General features: G+C 39.7%; 2 protein-coding genes and 1 pseudogene across 10 annotated transcripts in view; all 3 read left to right on the forward strand.

The window, feature by feature from the left end:
- Ccser1 (coiled-coil serine rich protein 1) overlaps positions 1 to 22,193 on the forward strand; it is a 1,182,362-nt gene that overhangs the window by 339,867 nt on the left and 820,302 nt on the right. Inside the window, exon 7 of one of the 9 annotated variants that reach the window (XM_045143129.1) lies at positions 1,697 to 1,827. The exons of the other annotated variants lie outside the window; for them this stretch is intronic. Within the exon in view, the coding sequence (XP_044999064.1) occupies positions 1,697 to 1,708 (12 nt within the window). The 3' untranslated portion in view covers positions 1,709 to 1,827. Of the gene's footprint in view, positions 1 to 1,696; positions 1,828 to 22,193 lie in introns of those variants that run through there. 9 annotated transcript variants of the gene reach the window in all.
- Positions 1,862 to 3,202, forward strand: LOC123458615 (glutamine synthetase-like). Its single transcript, XM_045143130.1, has one exon. It carries the CDS (start codon positions 1,862 to 1,864, stop codon positions 2,990 to 2,992), a length of 1,131 nt encoding a protein of 376 aa, XP_044999065.1. The 3' UTR covers positions 2,993 to 3,202.
- Positions 5,483 to 7,574, forward strand: LOC101602149 (annotated as a pseudogene).

Genomic DNA, 22,193 nt, shown 5'->3' on the forward strand with positions numbered 1-22,193 from the left:
CTTTCCTTTGTAGGGCAGGGAGAAATGAGCCTCAGTTTTTCTGTTATCATTGGAATACTGTGAGGGCATCTATGTTATCATTGTGGAGATGCTATGAGGGCTACTGAATATAGACTTTTATTTTACTGAGGATTTGTATTTGTTAAGATGCTATAAAGGTAGTTTTACCTTTTAACATTCTGTATGTACATAGTATATATGATGTGGTAAATGTGGTATATTTACATGTATGTACTGATATGGTGCTCAACATGCTTATTTCTTGATGCCAAAGGTATCATCTCTTTTGTTTTTTTTCTGAGGTAAGGTCTCACTCCAGCTCAGGCTGACCCGGAACTCATTCTTTCTACCCCCTCTTCTGCAAAATTTCTGGGAGACATGTTGGGTACATTTGGGGTCTGCTTCAGTGATGAGGTTTGGGGGCCTCTGTGTCTCTGGATATCTGATTTGGTAGGAGTTGATTGTTCTCTGTGTTGATCTCCTTCACCCTGTGCTGGTGCCTGGTTCACCAAGAAAACACTGCCCTTGCTTGTTTCACCATTTTTTCTTCGTTTCAGAGCTGGATAGGCAGTTCACAGAGGAAGTAATACTAATGCTTTCTTCAAGTGCTGTTCCAGGGGGCTTAAGAGTAGTTGCCATTTTACCCCTTGAATCTTTACACCCTTTATTTCTTATTTTATTTTATTTTATTATTATATTTTCTTTACTAGTTTTCTATTCTGCAAGTATAGGCAGTTTGGTACCATTATTAGGCTTATCTGTGACCTACCTCCTCCATATTCACCCCTCCTTGTTGAGGTATATTGGTCATGCATTGTGGAGTTAGCCCACAGTTATTGGTACGATAAATGTCTCTGCATATCATGACCCAACATGTGGCTCTGACATTCTTTCTGCCCCCTCTTCTGCAAAATTTCCCTGAGCCATGTTGGGTTCATTTTTGGTCTGCTTCAGTGATGAGGTGTTGGGGGCCTCTGAGCCTCTGGCTCTCTGATTTGGTAGTTTTTCTCTGTGGTGATGTCCTTCAACCCTGTGCTGGTATCCGGTTCATCAGGAAAACAGCACCCTTGCTTGTTTCACCAATTTTCCTTAGTTTCAGCCAGGGCCCTTTTGAGGTATGATGGGGTGGCTCTCTCCTTAGGATCTGCATCTATCTGAAAAAGACAATCAGATTCTCCAGCAGAGAGTAAGCTAGCACCAGGACAAATGAGATAACCCTTACTTTTTATTTTATAGAGAATTTAATAGGTGTAGGCTCTCTTGTAGCCCATGATTGATGGTAGCTTGTTATTGGAGAGTGGGCTTATGTTTAGATATGATCCTGACTTGTTTCCCAGGTCCAGCTATGGGTCTCGTACCACTAAAGGGATAAGTTAGCCAAATCAAGAGCAGTTGGTTCCCCACCATGGCTGTGTGCCACTATTGCACTTGTGTGGGCATCACACCAGGTTATTTGCTGCTAAGTAGGTTGGACAATGAGTTGCTTGGACAGATGTTGGTTGTGTCCCCCAGTCGCCCATGTAGCACCTTCTGACACTAGACATTCTGACTGTCTGGGGACTGACTCTCTCCTGGCTTCCAGCCATGCTGTTCCATTTTACATGTCAGCCACATATGGTGTCTTCAACAATAGGGTCTTACCACTAACCTTTGGTGGGTCTTCAAGTACTCTGACTGAAATCTGTCATTCTTTTAGAAAACCTTGTAGGTTTCTCTGATCAAAAGCTCATTGTGGGCAGAGCCGAGAATGGGAGCCGAGCACAGCGTCTGAACCGTACACCGATCTCCTCTCCGCGCTCTCTCTCCACCTCGCTCTCGCCGCCTGCCCACCTTCCTTCCCGCCAGCCCGCGGCCGCCCAGAATGCCTTCCACCATGGCCACCTCAGCAAGTTCCAACTTGAACAAAGGCATCAAGCAGATGTACATGGCCCTGCCTCAAGGTGAGAAAGTCCAAGCCATGTATGTCTGGATCGATGGTACCGGAGAAGGGCTGCACTGCAAGACCCGCACCCTGGACTTTGAGCCCAAGTGTGTAGAAGAGTTGCCGGAATGGAATTTTGATGGCTCTAGCACTTTCCAGTCTGAAGGCTCCAACAGTGACATGTACCTCCTCCCAGTTGCCATGTTCCGTGACCCTTTCCACAAGGATCCCAACAAGCTGGTGTTCTGTGAAGTTTTCAAGTATAATGGGAAGCCTGCCAAAACCAATTTAAGGCACACCTGTAAGCGGATCATGGACATGGTCAGCAACCAGCACCCCTGGTTTGGAATGGAGCAGGAATACACTCTCATGGGGACGGATGGGCACCCCTTTGGTTGGCCTTCCAATGGCTTCCCTGGGCCCCAAGGCCCGTATTACTGTGGCGTGGGAGCTGACAAAGCCTATGGCAGAGACATCGTGGAGGCTCACTACCAGGCCTGCTTGTATGCCGGAGTCAAGATCACAGGAACAAATGCCGAGGTCATGCCTGCCCAGTGGGAATTCCAAATTGGACCCTGTGAAGGAATCCGCATGGGAGATCACCTGTGGGTGGCCCGCTTTATCTTACATAGTGTATGTGAAGACTTTGGCGTGATAGCAACCTTTGACCCTAAGCCCATTCCTGGGAACTGGAATGGCACAGGCTGCCATACCAACTTCAGCACAAAGGCCATGCGGGAGGAGAATGGCCTGAAGTACATTGAGGAGGCCGTTGAGAAACTCAGCAAGCGGCACCAGTACCACATCCGTGCCTATGATCCCAAGGGAGGCCTGGACAATGCCCGGCGCCTGACTGGCTTCCACGAGACCTCCAACATCGACTTTTCCGCTGGTGTTGCCAACCGCAGCGCCAGCATCCGCATTCCCCGGTCTGTCGGCCAGGAGAAGAGGGGTTATTTCGAAGACCGGCGCCCTTCTGCCAACTGCGACCCCTTTGCAGTGACAGAGGCCATCATCCGTACGTGTCTTCTCAACGAGACTGGCGACGAGCCCTTCCAGTACAAAAACTAAGGGGACGATGCTTCCAGCGACTGAGCCCTTCCCAGCTCTTCATCCCACTGCAACTCTCCCTCTCCCTGGTGTCTTAATTATCCTCATTACTCAAAAGTGGGATTTCAAGGTCTTTTTATTCCTCATACCCAGTGAACCTTGCTTTTCCTTGGTCAGGATAGAGGGGTCAAGTTCTTAATCTCCATGTACCCAGCCCCCGTTTTCTTCCTTTCTAATGTGTGGGTGGGCGCAGGGAAAGGTGGTGACTGCTTCTCTCTGGAGGTGAGCTTGTCTGGTAGATGTCACCTCCGCACAAAGCAGTGTGTGAAGGAGGGGAGAACTTCCTCTAAAGGACAGCTGGAAGGGCAAGCCTGACTACTTAGGATGGCACGTCTCCTTCAATTCTTAAGATTAAACCAACTCTCATTAGTGGAGGTTAGGAGAAGAGCAAGAACTGGGGGTTAGTTTACCTCTTGTGGTTCTTTTGCTTGGAGCCACCCACACCCTTCACAAACAGCAGCTCAGCCACAACAGATGGCTGTCCTACCTTAAGAGAAGAAAAGTTCTTTACTGCTTGGTCCTCCATTTATAACACAAAGCAAAAGTAGTATTTTTATATTTAAATGTAAAAACAAAAAAATTATATAAGGGTTGTGGATATGTGTGTTTTTCTAAAGAAAACAAACATCCTGGTCACTGGGTGCCAAATGTGAGGTAAATTATTTGGTTCAAGGGTCCCCTTTGTAAGTAAAGGAAGTAGCAGTGGGGAGCATAGTATTAGAAAAATTGGTTATTTGGGACTGTTCCTCATTTTACCAGGATTTCCCTGCCCATTTTTTGCAGGCAATACGTACACATTACTTGCAGTTTCTGAGCCCCATGTCTAACTCTAGAAGACACACACGCACTTGTCCACACGTGGGTTTAGAAGTATGAGTTGGCTGGTCAACTTTGTTACTGACATGGGGGTGTTGGGGTTATTTTTTGGTGGGATTTTAGCATGTCACTAAAGCAGGCCTTTTCATATATTAAATTTTTTAAAGCAAAACAAGTTTTAGATTTTAATCAGATTTGTAGGGTTTCTAAGTCTAGTTTTACAGAATTGCCTGTTTGCTTCAACTGTCTTTCCATTTGCTTCTTGGTGGAGCTGGGGACAGACCTGGAGTTAAAACACTTGTAATTTTGTATTCTAGTGTCTTGTTCTCCCAGCAAAATGTTCTTGTTTGTTAAAATTCCTAGGGAGTAGTCTTTCCTATTATAATAAACATGCCCCGCCCCATCAAAAAAAAAAAAAAAAAAAGCTCATTGTGGTTGATAGCCCCATGCTGGTACTGGGAGTTACAGGTCAGTGTCCCCTAAGAAAATGAGGAAAAAAGGTAACTAATATATAGAAGTTAGAGAGGAGAGAGAGAGAGGGAAAGAAGATGTAGAGGATTTAGGTTAGACTTGATCCTACCCTCTCCATTGTCTTGTGGTTCAGGTGTTTCCTGTAAGGGCCTGGTGAAGGTTCAGCCATTTGGTCTGCCTTTTAGGAAGTAGAATTTTATAGTACCATTGCCATTTGGGTCTAGATTAGTGTTTCCCCCTGACCTTTGATGCCCTCTCCTCCCTTCCCATCCCTCCTAGTGTCTCAGTGAGTGAAGCACTTTTCCTACAAGCATGAATACCTGAGTTAAGAACCCTAGATACCACATAAAAACCAGAAACTGTGATGGGCTTGTGCTATCCAGCATACTTGTGATGAGATGAAAGGTGAACACAGGATAATTTCTCAGAAAATTGGGCTCAGTGAGTCTATTGAGTAAGCTGTTGACAAGGAAAGATCATGCATCATTGGCAGTGGAAGATCAGGATGGACACCTAAAGGTTGCCCTCTGAACTCTACACAGGTGTCAGGTCATGCACACATAAACACGCAAGTATAAAGGGTAGAGAAAAGTTCTTCCATGATGTTATTCACATTTCACTGATGAAATTTTATTTGATGTTGTATATAAGAGTGATAAAGCTTATAGAAACTGGGAGACATGGCTATATTTTTATAAATATTATTTCTACCATGTGGTACCTGCTGCACATGGATTGAGTTTGACCAGGAGCCTGCTGTATGATGTGCTATACTAGTAATTATGAAACTTTATTATTTGAACACTGAACAAGTAAAACATGAAAAAGACATGCTACTGCAGGTGTGGGATAAACAACCATGAGCACAAACTGTAACAATATCATTGTACATCATTACAATTCAAATGCAAAATATTTGAGACTTCATAAATACATGGAAGTAAATAGTAAATGTTGTTTTATAGTGCTCTGTATATTATCCACTAAATAATAATGTAGTAATAATCATGATAAAAGCTATGTTTGCTGAAACTAAAGTGGAAACATTGTTTTACATCTATTTTCCTCAGTTATGGCCCCCAATTCTACCTGATATTGTTTGGTAAAAGAGCTACTACTTGTCAGCCAACTTTCCTTTTCTATTTATTATATAAGAAAGTTATGATGTTCCAGAGCATGGATGGCAAGGCTGGCCGGGAGGGCTCCAGGTCCGTGAAGCTCCTAGTGGAGAATCGACCAATCTTTTTGGAAGTCCAGAAGAAGTTGTTCCTTCAAGCAAGCCCAACAGGATGGTGTCTAATATTTTTGGATCAACTGAAGAACCTCAGAACATACCCAAGAGGACAAACCCCCCCAGGAGTGAAAGGAAGTGGTATCTTTGATGAATCAACTCCTGTGCAGACCGGACAACATCTGAACCCACTGGGAAGACCAGTGACATTTTTGGGTCCCCAGCTACTGCCACTGCATGTTTGGCATACCCAAACAAGCCCAAGGTTCATGTTTTACTGTGTGAAGGAGAAGACTCCAAATGTGACTTCAAAGCTGTGACAAGCTTTGTGCCCTGAGAGAGCAGGGTGAGAAGGGCAGTTCAAGAGAAGCCAACCATGCGGGGGCACATGAACCTACACTCACAGGGACCACCCTGAGCCCAGGCTGGATCCATGGCCTGGTTCCCACAAGGTCCTGAGTCCACTAGCAGGCAAATCCAGCATCTCCTTCTATTGAGAAGCTCCTGTTTTGACTGTAGCAGACTGGAGACTCAAAGATAGGGTGTTGAATGTTTACTTTAATCAAATAAGCAAGGGTGGGAGATGGCTGTCACACAGGTGGGATTGGCTGCTCATAGGCTCTTATTGCCATCACAAGGAATGCAGAGAACTGCACCTTCCAGACTGCCAGGATACACATCTGGGGGTAATAAAATGGGACTCTCTTCATTTGTTGCTCAGTTTGCAGCAAAACTGTAAGGTGGAGAAGGGCAGAGGAGATGGTGCTGGATAACAGAAGGGTTGGCAAAGTCTTCTATCTCCACTTTGTAATGGAGGAGGGATGCATAAATAGAAGCAAGAAGAAGGGTGAAGTTTGCATTAAGCACTCCCCTTCAGGGAGCACCTGTCACAAAAATAACTTCCACTTCTCAGATTACATCTAAACCTCAATGTCTCCTCTTTGTTTTATCCCCAGTGTGTTCTATAGTATTGAAACATCTTGATTGCTTTTTATTAGTAGCAGTCAACAGAAACCAAAGTTATCCTCAGTATTTTCCTGTAAGAGAGGTCTGTATATATTGATTCTCTAAGTTGTTGGTTCCTGCACCTAAAGCCATGGCCAGGTCTCAAGTAGCCACCTGTCTTCCTCTAAAAGAGCTGGCTCTGTTCTTGGCTTGCAGGGTTGTTTGTGGATTCTTCCCTTTGTTCCTCTCATCAGTCTGAAGTCTAGATCTGTGTTCCTAACTAGTAATGTAGAGCTAACTTCTGACCAAGATTCTTCCTGTACATGAGGTCCCTGGCTTCAGTGGGGCTTAAAAACTGCTCATACATGTTCAGGTACTGGCCATGTTCCCATTCTTCTTGTCTTGCTCTATTCCTGTAGTTGGTAGAAGACCTTCTGACAAACCTTGACTTTTAAGTTGGTTTCTTTAACATCCAAAAGGATAAAGTATTTGTTTTTCATAAACATCTGTGGGTTCCATTTCTAACACCTTTCAGGAAAATATCTTAACTCAGGCACATTAGGTGAAGAAGAGGAAAAATCTTTACCCTCTTGACCATGTTCACAAGCAGTGCTTTCACAGTCACAGCTGCCTGGCTGGCACAGTCGTCTTTCTATGTCAAAAAAAGCTTTCTCCTCCCCAGCCCAGAAGGGCTCCACTCCAACCTTAGATTCATGCTCCTCCTCCGTGTGCAACTGGCGTATGTGGGTCCTGGGGAATTGAACAGAGTTCCTTTGGCTGTGCAGGCATGTGCCCTAACTGCTAGACCATCTTTCTAGCCCTTTTAAGAGCATTTCTTTTGAAAACCAGGCATACAGTCCATATCCCTTCTGATTATAGTTGAAGATCCTGTAAAGTTGTTTAAATTCTATGCCTCTGTTTTCTCATAAATAGATTGGGTGTACTGAAAATTAGCTTACCACATAGGTTTACTATGAATGCTAAATGTGCTCATATGCTTAAAATGTTTTTAGTAATGTTGGAAACAGCAAATGTTCAAAATGTATTGCTTATAAATTAACTACTTTTAGAAAGTCTGAATGCCACAACTGAAATAAAAAAATGTGATAGTATTATAAAATAAACATGGATTCAAGAAAGAGATCTACAGCAATGTAGCAATGTTGTCCATTTCTTTGAAGCACTAGAGTGTCCTCATATATAAGGTCTTTGATGTAGACCCGCACTGGGCTTTGGACTTCCTGCTTCTTTTATGGGCCACAACTACACATGGCTCTTGAGCCCCAGCTTGTTCACAAGAGCTTCTCAGCATGCTTGCCAAGCTTCTCATAAAACTTCATGATGCTGATTTGGGTAGGATATCTGGGAAATAGCACAGTCGAAATATAATTCGTAAATTTACTTTTTAAGTCATTTCAGTCCTTGATCTTGCTTTCACATATTATCCATAAATGTTTGTTGACATAAATTCAGATATAAAATGTTTCTTTTGATCAAAATGTTGTTATAGCATAGGCATCCTGAGTCTGTTTGCATCAGTATCATCCCCCAAATGATTCTGCATTTCTCTATATTCATACTAATTTTCAAGGTGGAATGTTTTTTAAATTTTTATTTATTTATTTGAGAGCAACAGACAGAGAAAGAAAGAGGCAGAGAGAGAGAGAGAGAGAGAGAGAGAGAGAGCAGAGTGGGTACGCCAGGGCTTCTAGCTACTGCAGATGAACTCCAGATGTGTGCGCCCCCTTGTGCATCTGTCTAACATGGGTCCTGGGGAATCAAGCCTCAAACCGGGGTCCTTAGGCTTCACAGGCAAGCACTTAACCACTAAGCCATCTCTCCAGCCCACCAAGGTGGAATTTTTATTGCTATGGGGAGATTTACCATAATAAATGAAAACATTTAATTATATATTCAGAAATGCTACTTATTTTAAATGTTTTCTTAACTATCATATTTATTTTTCATAGAACTTTGCAAAAACTTACAATTAATATTTTTAGCTCTCCAATCTTAATTGCCACACATAGTTATCAAAATTTGCATTGTGCCTAATTAAATTATGCCTTGAAATTTGATTTTGTAACCCAATTTGATTTAAACATAATGCTAACTCTCTAAAATTGAGAAGCCTCTTCATTTACTGCATGTTTTTCGTGTGTGTACATGTGTGTATGTGTGTAGTTTTTTAATTCTTTAAATATTTTGAATTTTCCTTGGCAGGAGCTGTGTTAAATTTAACTCACACAGGAGCAATACTTACAAATTTTAAATATTCTAAACTCTTCCTTTGGCTCATTTGTCTCTACTTACTTGACATCCACAGCTATCCATCTTAGTAACAAATTGATTAATACATACCAAAGTTTATTTTTTTCCTTCAGAAGAGGAAACATCTTTGTTATTGAATATTAATAAAAGAATCATTATTACCATGGAAACATATAACTCTGTGGACTACCATCCAAGTATTGCCACAATTCATTTTGTGGGGAAAAAAAAAAGTCTGCACATCACATCTGTATCTGTTCCTATAGCAAATTTAAGAATTTTTTGTTGAAAGATAATCACACAATGTAGAAATTCTTCTACAGATTTGAGAATGTAGAGACAGCAGAGATCTCAAGTTATATGATACCTGTATAGCATGTGTGTGTGTGCAGGGACGTACATCTTGATGCACAAATGTGCATAGGGTGGTTGGATGTATGTATTTGCAACACTAGGCTTGATAAAGCTGGAAGGGCTTTTCTGTAGATGCAGTGATAACTTAGCTGTCCTTTCATTGCTTCCACTCTTTGTCATGAAGTTTAACCCTATGGAAAGATCCAAACAACCTTTGAAAACACAGTGGCATCCTTGCAGCAGGAGATATATCCATGCTAAGAGCATAGACATTCAGGGCTTTTGCTGTCATTAGTGTCAGCCTTTACCTGTTTTCCTTCCAAAGCTCACTGGACAAATTATAACTGCTTGTGTTGGACTCCAACTCCCACCTTTGTTTCTCAAGTGCTGATGTAATTTCTCCCTCTCTCCATTCTTACTATTACTGGCTCATCCTCTCTGCGATTTCTATTAGCCCTGATACATAATGGCTCATTTTGTGGCCCTGCTTCAACTTGGATCTTGTGAAGTATCTCCTTATATGATAATATAATTTTGAAGTCTATACTCTCTTCCATGAACACATCCTTTTCATTCTGTCCTTTACAGGCAGGAGGAACTCTGCCTCATTGAAGCTCCCAGCATCATTGTCTTATCCCCTCACTGTACTTCCCCTGGGATGTAACTTATGTCTATGGCATAATAAGCAGCCATTTAGGCTTAATTTAGAATTCCCCACTACCTTCTGATGAGAAACAGTTCTCTCTAACCCATCAAAAAGAAATGACAATGTTAGTTTAATGGCTCCCTTCAAGATTATGCAATTCTATGAGATGTTAACTATGTCAGAAGTGAGTCACATGCACTCTCTGCCACATTTGCCAGGTGCATTTTTGTAATCACAATCTCTGAGAATGAGTAGTAGACATGGGAAACTACATTTCACACAAGCAGTATTATTAGACTTTCTCAATAGACAACATGGCCATGCCAGTGGGTATTAACAGGGCTTTCTAAACCTCAAGAGCTATGGACAAATTCAGCTTTACAAACTTGGCCTCTTAAATTTAAATATAAAATTGAGAACATAGCTTTTCTCTTGAAGTATACTGTGTATCTCTAGGGTAAGTCACATGAATGAAATAACATTGAAACACTGGGAAAATAAGGTCCAATTTTGAAATCTTTCAAAATGATTATAGCAGGCACCCTCAGGTTTCTGGAATGAACCTCTATATCAGACAGAGTTTATGGAAGAAAGAAGGGAAATTGAAGATAGAGGGGAAGTTTTATAATGGTTGAAGAAGCTGCTATGCTTTCGCAGGACCGAGCACAATGAGAAAAACCACAAGACACACCAGCATCACAAGCAAACACACTTAGGAACTCCAAAAACCTTAGACACTTTGCATATATTTAGACTGGAAGTCCAAATCCACACACACACCTTAAGTCTGGACTCTAGGACCTGCCCACAGTGACACTTCCTCCAGCCAGGTGGCGATCTGAATTACAAACTTTAAAACTCTGAATCAATTGGGGTATCCATTTACATTACCACAATAATATTGATATTCTTTAATGTATATCAAATAATTCCTTAAGAGGAATATTTTTTTAAAATTTTTATTTATTTATTTATTTATTTGAGAACGACAGACACTGAGAGAAAGACAGATAGAGGGAGAGAGAGAATGGGCGTGCCAGGGCTTCCAGCCTCTGCAAACAAGCTCCAGACACGTGCGCCCCCTTGTGCATCTGGCTAACGTGGGACCTGAGGAACCGAGCCTCGAACCGGGGTCCTTAGGCTTCATAAGCAAGCACTTAACTGCTAAGCCATCTCTCCTTAAGAGGAATATTGATTGGAAGACATGGCATAGGAAAAATCAGAAGTAGAGTCTATAAATAGCTTATTTGCCACAAGGTTAAGAAAAGTTAAATGGACTTAAATCTTCATATGAAGAATTTAGTAAGGGAAAGAATTTTGAAGTAATAATAAATGCAGACCAATTTGAAACTAGTCAGTTAATGGAATAGCAAACTTTTGCCTATAATAGGAAATAATTTTGTTTAAAAATTACTTTTATATAAATAGGGAGATATAGATATAAAACATGTTGAGAATAAGGTAATTTATATGGCCATATATTGTAATCATTTGGCTTAAAGTCTTAAAATTTTCTGTTTACTTTATCAACAATTATACTTTGAGAAACAGTTTCTGAGCTTGTGAAAAAGATGAATTGAGGGGAAGTGAAAGAGATTGAGAGAGGGAGGGAGAAAGAAAAGAAGAGGCATGCTGTTAAGAACTGAATATAAGACTTTTATATTAAGAAAATAATGTGAAATTTAAAGACTGAAATTTCTGTACATGTAGAACATAAAATAAGAGATAGAATATGAAAAAAACTATTGTTATGAAATGACTTTTTTGCACCCAAAATGATATTTAACTCCTATTTCCCTAATTTGGTTGTATTTGGATAAGACCTTTAAAGAGTAACTAGGGTGAAATTATGCAATAAAACTGAGACCTTAATCTGTTGTGACTGATGGTCTTTGAAGAAGAGTAGCACAGGACTTAATGAGTAGCAGCTGTCTGCTGGGACAATAGCCTCACGAAAAATCACACTTGCTGACACCTAGCTGTTAGATGCCCCACCTCTACACCTGTGAGAAAATGAATTTCTACCTCATCTACAATGTTTTGTCATGTCTGGTTTAGGAAACTAATGGAATAGCTAGGATCTCAAATAAGAACTAAATAAAAAAAAAAAAATCAGGGAATATATGGTCTTTGCATCATCTTCCAGAGACCACCCAGAGATTAGCATTGTCCTATAATACAGACCATGGAAAATAAGGTTTATTTTAACACATTAATCCATTTGTACAGCAGCACAACTTGAAACCTCTACCTAGATGACAAGAAAGGGGTGATACACCCCAGATTATGTGTTTCCCCAATATTTTCCTTTTTTGAAGTAGGGTTTCACTCTAGTCCAGGCTGACCTTGAATTCACTATGTAGTCTCCAGCTGGCCTTGAACTCATGGTGATTCTCCTACCTCCGCCTCCCCAGTGCTGGGATTAAAGGCACGTGCCACCATGCGCAGCTCCCCCAATGTCCCGACCTGCGGGACCTCGTTATTCGTGGGGGCGAGGGGAACCCTAACCTGAAATAAGATGGGCGAGAGAGAGGAAGAGACTCAAGCAAATGTACACTTGTCAAGAGTCCAATTTTATTGAGCCACAGCGGCCTTTTTAAGGGTTAGGGTTAGGGTCTTGGGTGGGGGGGGGGGCTGGAGGAGGCAGGTTGTGGAAAGTTACAGAATCTTCTTGGCCTTTGGCCTAGGACAGTTTGCAGTTATTCCAAGAATTCAAGGTATAGTTCTCATGTCTCTGCAGTAGCCAGGCAGGATGTTAATTAGTTAGGTGTGGCGGGGTGAGGGGATGGAATCAGTTAGGTATGGCAGGGTGGGGGGATGAGGAAAGGTCGGAAGTTGCTCAGGGCAGAAGTTATCTCAGGACAGAGGTTATCTCAGGGCAAAGATCTGTTCAGGGCTCATCTCATCTCCAACACCCCAATATTTTTTTTTTATTTTTTTAAATTCATTTATTTGAGAGCAACAGACACAGAGAGAAAGACAGATAGAGGGAGAGAGAGGAAATGGGCATGCCAGGGCTTCCAGCCTCTGCAAACGAACTCCAGACACATGCGTCCCCTTGTGCATCTGGCTTTCGTGGGACCTGGGGAACCAAGCCTCGAACCGGGGTCCTTAGGCTTCACAGGCAAGCGCTTAACCGCTAAGCCATCTCTCCAGCCCTCCCCCAATATTTTTATGGAAGCATGTTATGGAAACAAGTCCTTCCAGGAGTTATTCTGGTGTGTACATGAGAGAGGTAATGGAGTAGAACTTAATAGAACTAAGCAATATCAGCTCAGGCAGGTGTAGGACTAGGGTAACTCTGCTACTTAGGACCAAGGGTTGTGATGGTGACAGCGAGTATCTAAGGGAAGAGAATAAAGATTCCATCAGGATTAGAAATGAAAATATGAGTGACTGATCTAGACTGAACCTTTTTGCTTCTCTCTAATTCACATTTAATCCTCTAACACTCTAGTGAGGAGGGAATACAAATTAAAGGAGAAAAGAGTGGAGAAATCTCAATCTGATAGGTCAGGTGCGTCTAGAAAAAGACAGTACAGAAAGGCATTGTCTCTCTGCCATGTGAAGACATTGTAAAATGAAGGCTGTCTGGACACCAGGAAAAGAGCCATCTCCAAGCTGTGCATCTGCAGTTATGTTGGTTCTAGATGTAAGTTTCAGGAGTGACCAAAACCATGGAGACCACTATGAGGCAAAGATGGCAGCTTTTATTTGGGGAAAAACATGAGCTGCCAGGACTGACTCTCAAGAGTGGAGCACAGCCAACTTTTGAGATTATAGATAGTGGGATATATAGAGTTCTTCAGTTGGGGGAAGGTGAGGAATAGAAAAAAAACAAAACTCCTGTGTTTTTTTTACATTAGCCATTTCAAATAGCTAGGGTGTGAGACTGGAACAGTGACCAGGTGCCCTAAGAGATAAGGGGACAAGAAACCTAGACCTGGGGCATTGTTAGGCAAAGAAGGGATAATGGCTGGATAGTTTCTTAAAGAATGTGGCTGACTCACTTCCTTATGTCTCTGTCACCCTCCTGCTGTAACTCCATTTTGTCCTGACCTAACATTCCAGCTTTTTGTCAATGATAAGAGACTAAGGTTATTTTTTCTTGTTTATTGTAAGGGCAATGAGTTCTTATGGCAGGGGCTGAATAATGCAGTTGATGGGTCTCTCTTTAAGGCAGGGGTTGAGGAAGCAGTTTTATGGTGGCCAGAGGTGGCAGAGTGATGAGATCAATAGTGCCAGTGTAGCATGATGTTATGAGTTGGTCCTGAGTGAAGCACAGACTTCTCTCGTACCATCCCTGTATGGAGCTGGCTTCAGGGCAGTCACTAGCAGATACCTGTTTTAGAAAAGATGAGGGAGATGGGCTCTGGGTACCCTGTGAAAAGACAGGATGGAGAAAAAAGGAGCTTGTTACTCTTGTCAAAACACCAGATGTAAAGGGAGGATGAGCATTCAGAGACAAGACATAGAGAACTTGGGGCACAAGGAGGCAGAGAGACATTTTAGGATCCAGGGAAGAGTAGGAACACAAGAGATTTAAGTTTGAGAGTTCCCACTGAGGTGGCAGTGTACTTATTCTTAGATGAGATAGGGTAAGGGTTAAGGAAGGAAAGGGCTTGAGTAGTAGCTCTAATTCTGACTAAAGCAATTGGAAGGAGCTGGGGTCAGGGTACTTGAAGTTAATCAGGGACAGGCAGAGGAAGAAATAATGTTAGAATCTACTATAGTAAGTCAGTATCATACAGGGGAGCCTATTAGTCCAAATCATTGTTTATGTTGTAGTTATATTTTTCTCATTGGGTGATTAAGACCATGTAGGCTGCTGGAATTAATTGTATATTTTGGAGGTCAATAATGGCACTGTAGGAGAGACTTTTGGGTCCTGTGAAAAGTTCTAAGACTCTCAGCATTGTCATCTGCAAGGATAAGTCAAGGCCATGCTGACCATGTGACCTGCCCTCTTTTGGGAAGTTTGTTAAGATTGATTTTCCTCCTATGTGACTCTACTGTTGCAGATATATTGACATTCATTTCTGGGTCTGTACATCCTCTCTGATCAAGAAGATGGGTAACTTATCAGAGGCTACAAGTTCAAGGGTCCCATCATCTTCTGTGGCCTTTTGACCCTGGAGCAGGAACTGAAATATTGTTTATCCTTTTAATTCCAATGTTTTCCATTGATTTTGACTTCTACATATGATTATTACTCACTCAGAGAGACTGCACATATCTGGTTAGCAAAACAGATTAGTTAAAAATGGTTCTTAACATATCTGGTTAGCGAGGCAAATCTGGTCAGAAAATGACATAATAGTTTAAAATTATTTTGATTAATATTTAAGTTTAGTTGTCAGGTGACCATGTAAGCTATATCTGAGACATAGAAAGCATACATATTCTATCTTTTAAGTATCTGCCAGTTATAAATATAGGCAGAACATTTTAGTAGCCCTAAAAACAATATTTTGTCAATTATTTTATCAATAATTTTAAGTCAATTGATTTAATCTAGAAATTGTATGTCAGGAAAAGGCAAGACAGTATAAAAACCTAGCATCTGGGATACATGAGGTGGTTCTCATCTTTAATCTCAGTACTTGGTAGGCAGAGGTAGTAAGATCAACATGAGTTTGAGGTCATCCTGAGACTACATAGTGAATTCAAGGTCAGCCTGCACTAGAGCAAGATCCTACCTCAAAAAAATAAAAAAAAAGCATCTGTGTTTGAAAATAATTCTGGCTAATCTGTATATGAATCCAAGTTCCAATTACGTCCGAAACCAGAAGCAGAACAGCAATTTAAGATTATTATATTTTTTTAGGGCAGGGAAAATATTTTAAGTATTAGTATCTCTATAAGCAATGAATTTTAGATACCAGAAATGAGACAATTAATTAAATGAAACCTTGATTCAGACTGATTATACATATCTCAAGAATAAAATAAAACTTGGTCACTGTTGAGTTAAGCAAGCCTGATTTTAACATGTATTAGAGACGATATGAAAGATATAAAGCAATTTCCTAAATAAGTACCTTTTCCCATTGAATATTTTTAAGGCTTGACTAAAGAAATATTTATGACTTTTACATAAAGCTTAAACAAACTATATTAACATTGTTTGTATACAGTGGATTTTTCTAAGATATGGGGAGCTTTTTTAGTTTTTTTTTTTATTTTTAAGAACTAAATCACAATAAGTCACTTTTTATAAGACTTAGACTATAATCTCAGTGATAATCATCTAATAAAGCCAGCATGAACAAGACAAGAATCATCTTAAAATTATAGAGTTTTAGCCAGGCATGATGATGTATGCTTATTGATAGTCAAACATCATGGATGTTGTATGAACCAAATTACAATATTTTAGTATTTTGATATCTGGAAAAGTCTGATATTAACAAAAAGTAGAGTTTACATATTTAAGACACATGAGGCTATAGAGAGTAAACTATGAACAAAATATCTGCTAACAGAATTTAAAATAAATAAGAAATCTATATTATGTAGTAACAATTTTGGCTTAAATATGAAGGCATGAAAAATTTTATAATTTTTAAGCTTACCAGAATTGGGATATCTTTATATATACATAAATTGTAATATTTTTAGGCTATCAGAATTGGTATACTTTTATATACATACATTTTTGAGAAGATTTAGCACTCTTAAAAGCTAAATAACATGTCCATCCAATCTATGTCAGTTTTTGAAATTAATTTAGCTATATTTAACATACTAAAGAATAGAGGAACTGGATTAAATTTAAAAAAAAAGGTGGGGGGAGGGGCAGGAGACAAGCCTCATGGAAGAGAGGGAATGAGCATTACAGGGCCACTTGCCGCTACAAACAATTTCCAAATGTATGCTCCACTATGTGCATCTGGCTTTGCAAATAAGCACCTCTAACTGCTGAGCCACAAAAGAAATATTTTTAATCTCTTAACATACACAAAATTTTATGACACAATCTTTAACTATTTGATTATCTAGCTCTATAATTATGTCTGTGGTACTTTGTTAAACTTGCTAGTAATAGCATAAGTTAAATCTAAAGTATTAAGACCAATTCTTGGAGGAATTACATCTTAAATCACTACATAACTTTGTTTTGAATTTTCTTTCATTGTTCACCACAAAGTAAATAGTTTTCAAGTGACAGATAAGTACTGTTTAATATGTCAAATATGGCCTATTTATCTTACCAAATAGGAGAGAATGTTAATGAGTCAATTTTAACCTTATGATTTAGTTAAAAGGTTGATAAATAGAGGAACCTCCTTAAATTGGTTGTGTACTCTAAATTCAGTCTTTCCTAACCACCATGATGACCAGATTAACATCAATGAGTTAAAATTGAGATTCCAACCTGAATACTATAGCAACTTACTATCAGCAGGGCCATACTTTGTTAGTCTGATGTAACCCCTAGGCTAATATTCATTTTATATCTCAACAAGTCTGTAAACTGATTAAGTACTTTGTCTTTAACCTTCTGTTTAAGTTTACTCATATCTTCATCTACATACTTTACTCATATCTTCATTTACATTCTTTTCCTTTATAATCCATGTAACCACTCTTTAACAATCATTTTCACCAAACATTTAACATCCAACATACTTTTACTTTACAATCTATGTAACTATTCTATAATAATCTTTTTCATTAAACATTGAAGATTTAACATTCACATTTAAATTTTTCTCTCCAGTTTATCTTGTTTTGTCAGTTCATCTCATAACTACCAACAAAAACTTTTCTTGTACTTATCAGAAAATTTTTAATATGCCCATTTTTTTCCTCAAAAGACCTTTTGAAATAACATTTTTTTTTTTTAAATTTATTTATTTGAGAGCGACAGACACAGAGAGAAAGACAGATAGAGGGAGAGAGAGAGAATGGGCGCGCCAGGGCTTCCAGCCTCTGCAAACGAACTCCAGACGCGTGCGCCCCCTTGTGCATCTGGCTAACGTGGGACCTGGGGAACTGAGCCTCGAACCGGGGTCCATAGGCTTCACAGGCAAGCGCTTAACCGCTAAGCCATCTCTCCAGCCCTGAAATAACATTTTTAAAGAAGGAGTACATCAGATTTGACTATACCATTTATCCATAATAAACATATAGGTTTTGGAATATATAGATTTTGGAACTTCATTTCTTATAACTTTCCTGAAACATTTTTAAATAGGAAACCAGATTTGAACATTATTAGAAATTTTGGGATTTTTTTTTTTATTTTACAAATTTAGTATTGAATACTTCTAAATTTAAATGTAAATCTTGAGGTAATTGTCTGCTAGTAGTTTCATAGAAGCATGGAAAGATAAAGTAAACATAAAATAGCTACAAATTTTTAATAAGAAGTCCCCAGAGAGACTTGGCATTCATTCATCATGCTGGGGCCAGGATCCTGAGATTCCCTGTGCTTACAGGCCCCTGGCTCTGCAAGGCAAGGAAGGTAAGAAAGAGTACCCCTTTTTTTTTTCTTTCTAAATTTCAGGGAGAGTTTTGGACTTTCATTAGGCTGCTTTCTGATCCTGCCATTTTACAACTCTCTAAGTGTAGGAGAATCTTGTATTTATTTAGATTTATCTATTTATTTATTTATTTTGCCCATGATCTTAATTAATTTTAGTGTTTCCCCTGGGGGACATTCAACAGTAAAACATTGGCTATGCCATCTAGTACAGTGGGACTTGGTAGAAAACATTACCACAATGAAATGGCACTGTACAGAACAGAAATCATTCTGCATACATACTCACACACACATTCATTTTAAGTGTACTTTTCATATAGACTATAGACAACCATTTACCCTTCACACAGTCATTCATTTCTTCAGAAGTTATACATTCCCATTTTTAATTTCTTTTCCTTTTACAACTCCAGAGACTAAAATTAAAACTTGTTACCAGGCAGGATGTCAGAAGAGGCTGAGGGAGCTGGAGGAGCTGGAGGAGCTGTTAGGGTGAGGTGGCTAGAAGGACCTGGTGAGAAAAGGAGGTAGAGCAAAAAGAAGGCTGTGCATGCAGAGTGAAAAATAGGGTATTTAGAACCATTTGCCTGTACTTTGGCAGATTTTTTTTTTTTTTCTTAATCAGTGAGAATTTGGAAAGCAAAAGTATCATTCTCAGGCCATTTGAACCCATTGTCCAGCTTATGGATGTGGCCAAGCAAAGTAGCAGAGAAAGATACGATGTCATCCAAGAGTCATAGAGGCTTTAGGTTCTTAAGGCAACATGGGAAGAGCAAAACCAGGGTGAGAGAAAAATAAACCAGAGCTTAAGCTGAGTTTACACAGAACACCAATATGACTCCCTGGCCTGTTAGGGTGAATGGGACCTGTACTGCCCACGTGGGCAGAGGCCATACAGGTCTTTTAGCCTGATAAAAGGCAAGGTCTGTGACTGCTCTTGATGGCAAAAGCAGCTGACTTGGGAAGATGAAAGTGGCTGGCAGTGGAAGATGAGATCTCAGGAATGAGAATAACGTGGGGGCGGGGGAAGGGAAGTGTCCAGAGATGGTAACCAAATTAAAAGGTGCCCCTTGGGGTATGGTAGACCAGAAATCAATAGACCCAAGGTGTTGAGAGTGTGTCTTTATCAAGATCTGTGTTTGGGGCCTAATGGCAGAGGGGTGTAGTCTGGCTCAAGAGCAGGCCTACCTGAGAGGGACACTTACCAAGATGGAGGGAGGAGACAGAGAAGGTAAGAACAGTGAGGCTAAATAGTGATGGGTGTGAGAGCCTGTATCAGACAGATGGGTCAAATGGCAGCTCACTGGTCTGGTCAGGAGAAAGGAGGTCTGGATGCCTAAGAGGGCAACTGAGAGATTCCTCTTAGTCATGAGCACCAGATATAAGGTTCAGGAATGACCAAGAACATGGAGACCATGCTGAGGCAAAGATGGAAGTTTTTATTTGGGAAAAACATGAGCTGCCAGGACTGACTCTCCAGTGGAACAAGATCAAATTTCAAGATTACAGATAGTTGGCTACATAGAGTTCTTCAGTTGGGGGAAGGTGAGGACAAGAAAAGAATTCCTTTGTTCTTTGCATTGGCCAGTTCAAATAGCTAGGGTGTGAGACCAGAACAGTGACCAGGTGTCCTGAGAGATAAGGGGTCAGGAAACCTAGACTTGGAGCATTGTTAGGCAAGGAAGGGAGAATGGCTAGGTGGTTTCTTGAGGAATGTGGATGACCCACATCCTTATGCTGTAACAACAATTTTTCCAGACCTGTCACTAGACTTCCTAGCTTAGATAATTGTTAGAAAATAATATTTGTAGAGTAAGTCACTCTGTGGCATTGTGTTTAACAGCCAAGGGACAAGAAGCAAGTGATAGAGTACTGTGATCTTGTGCTCAAGGCATTTGGGCCCTCAAGATTCACATCTCATGCTCTTCTATGATCATACCAAAGTGTAGATTTGGTGAATACTCCATAATGAAACCTAGTATATTACATGTTATCTAAAAATATTAATACAAACAGTAAAGAATAAAAAGAGTGACATCTTTTTGAACAAGAAAAACAAAGACTTCTTATATTATATACTTTAGAATAAGAGTATTGGATTAGGCTGAAAATGAGGTCTTATGGTGAGGACACATAATAAAGCAGAATTCCAGAGGCTCCTAAGGGCTTACTACTGAAATAGACTCACCAAGGTTCAGGAGATTTTGTGGAAGAGGGGGTGGGAAGATTGTAAGAGCCACAGGTTGGGATGTCATGTACAGAGGCATCGTCTCCCCTACCACCACCAATAACTGACTGCTGCTCCTCACAATGCATAACCCACAGCCGCATGGAGAATACCATCGACCCTACTGAAGAAGACCACCAGAGGAATGAGGTAAAGGAGGAGGGAAAAGATGGCATGTGATGTATCCATACAAAGTATATTTAGATTAAAAAACAAAAAGAGCATGCTAAGAAAATGACATGATTGATGAGATTTTTAAACATTCAGACTTCCAAAGATACTAGAGAAAAGAATGGTGATGAAGACAAACAAATCATTCTTAAAAAAAAGAAAGAAAGAAAGAAAAAAAAATCCTGATGGGAAGTAGATGATGAATACAAGAAATGGGGAGAATTGTCTTGTCCATTTTCTTGAGTTGACATAACCTTTAGAATTAAACTTCATAATTTCATTGTTAATGGATTGTCCTTTTCCGCATAATATTCCCCTTTCCCCAACACTTACATGTTATTTTCACCACCATTTTGCTAAATGCTGACTTATAACTAGGGCTCTATTTTGAGACGGGTTTCTACTAATTTTATATATATATTTTCCCTCTGAATTACTCTCAATTTCAATAACCAATGCTTAGTCTAAATTTTAGTACTTTTAAGTAAACAAAATATCACAATATTCTCATAATATTTTCTCAGAGTCTTTAACAACAACATATAAAATCACACAGATTTTAGAAAGAATGCCATCCCTGATATTTTCATATCTAGTGCCTTAAGGAAGTTACTTTTCAAATACACTTTTTCATCTAAAGAATGAAAAATTAATAATCATATGTGGGTAAGACTAATTATTAGAGGAAATTAGGAGAGAGGGGATATAGACAGCTAGATAGCTAGGTAGCCAGATAGAGAGAGAGAGAGAGAGAGAGAGAGAGAGAGAGAGAGAGAGGGAGGGAGATCATTTTATCATGTTGCTTTTCAAAAGAAAAAAAAAAGTCTAACAACTCCCTGATGGATAGAAAATAAAAATAAATTTTCTTAATCTTTATTCAGAGCTCCTCACCCTGTGGTTATCTTGTTTTATCTCCAAGATAATGCCTTAGGTCTGCCCTGGTCATTCCATAGAGATGCCCTGTTATTATCTTAATGCAAACTCATACATTTTCTTGCCAAAGGCTTAGTGTGATCTTCTCCCCTTGCTTTAGCTAGATGTACTCTTAATTTCATTTTCAACTCCTTATTAAAACATGTTTTTTGTTTGTTTTTGAAAATCTATTTTTATTAACAACTTCCATAACTACAGACAATAAACCATGAAAATTCCTTCCTTCCCCCAACTTTCCCCTTGTCTGCTTCATTCTCCATCATACCCCTTCCCCCCACAATCAGTCTCTGTTTTATTTTGATGTCGTCATCTTTTGCTCCTATTATGGTAGTCTTGTGTACGTAGGTTATGTGAGGTTATGGATATTCAGGCCATTTTTTTTTGTCTGGTGGAATGCATTGTAAGGAGTCCCCCCTATTATCTCTCATGTGTATTTAATAATCACTATTCTTGGGCTATTATTTTATCTTTAAGATCAGTGCTTATATTCCAACTATTGAGAATATTTTGAAAATAGCTTCACAATCTCTAATATATTAATTTTACTATGATAATCTGAGTGGCTATTGAATATTTCTCTTTTATTATACCAAAATGACTCTTGAT

This window comes from Jaculus jaculus, chromosome 2 (genome assembly GCF_020740685.1).
Source record: "Jaculus jaculus isolate mJacJac1 chromosome 2, mJacJac1.mat.Y.cur, whole genome shotgun sequence".
NCBI classification, from domain to species: Eukaryota; Metazoa; Chordata; class Mammalia; order Rodentia; family Dipodidae; genus Jaculus; species Jaculus jaculus.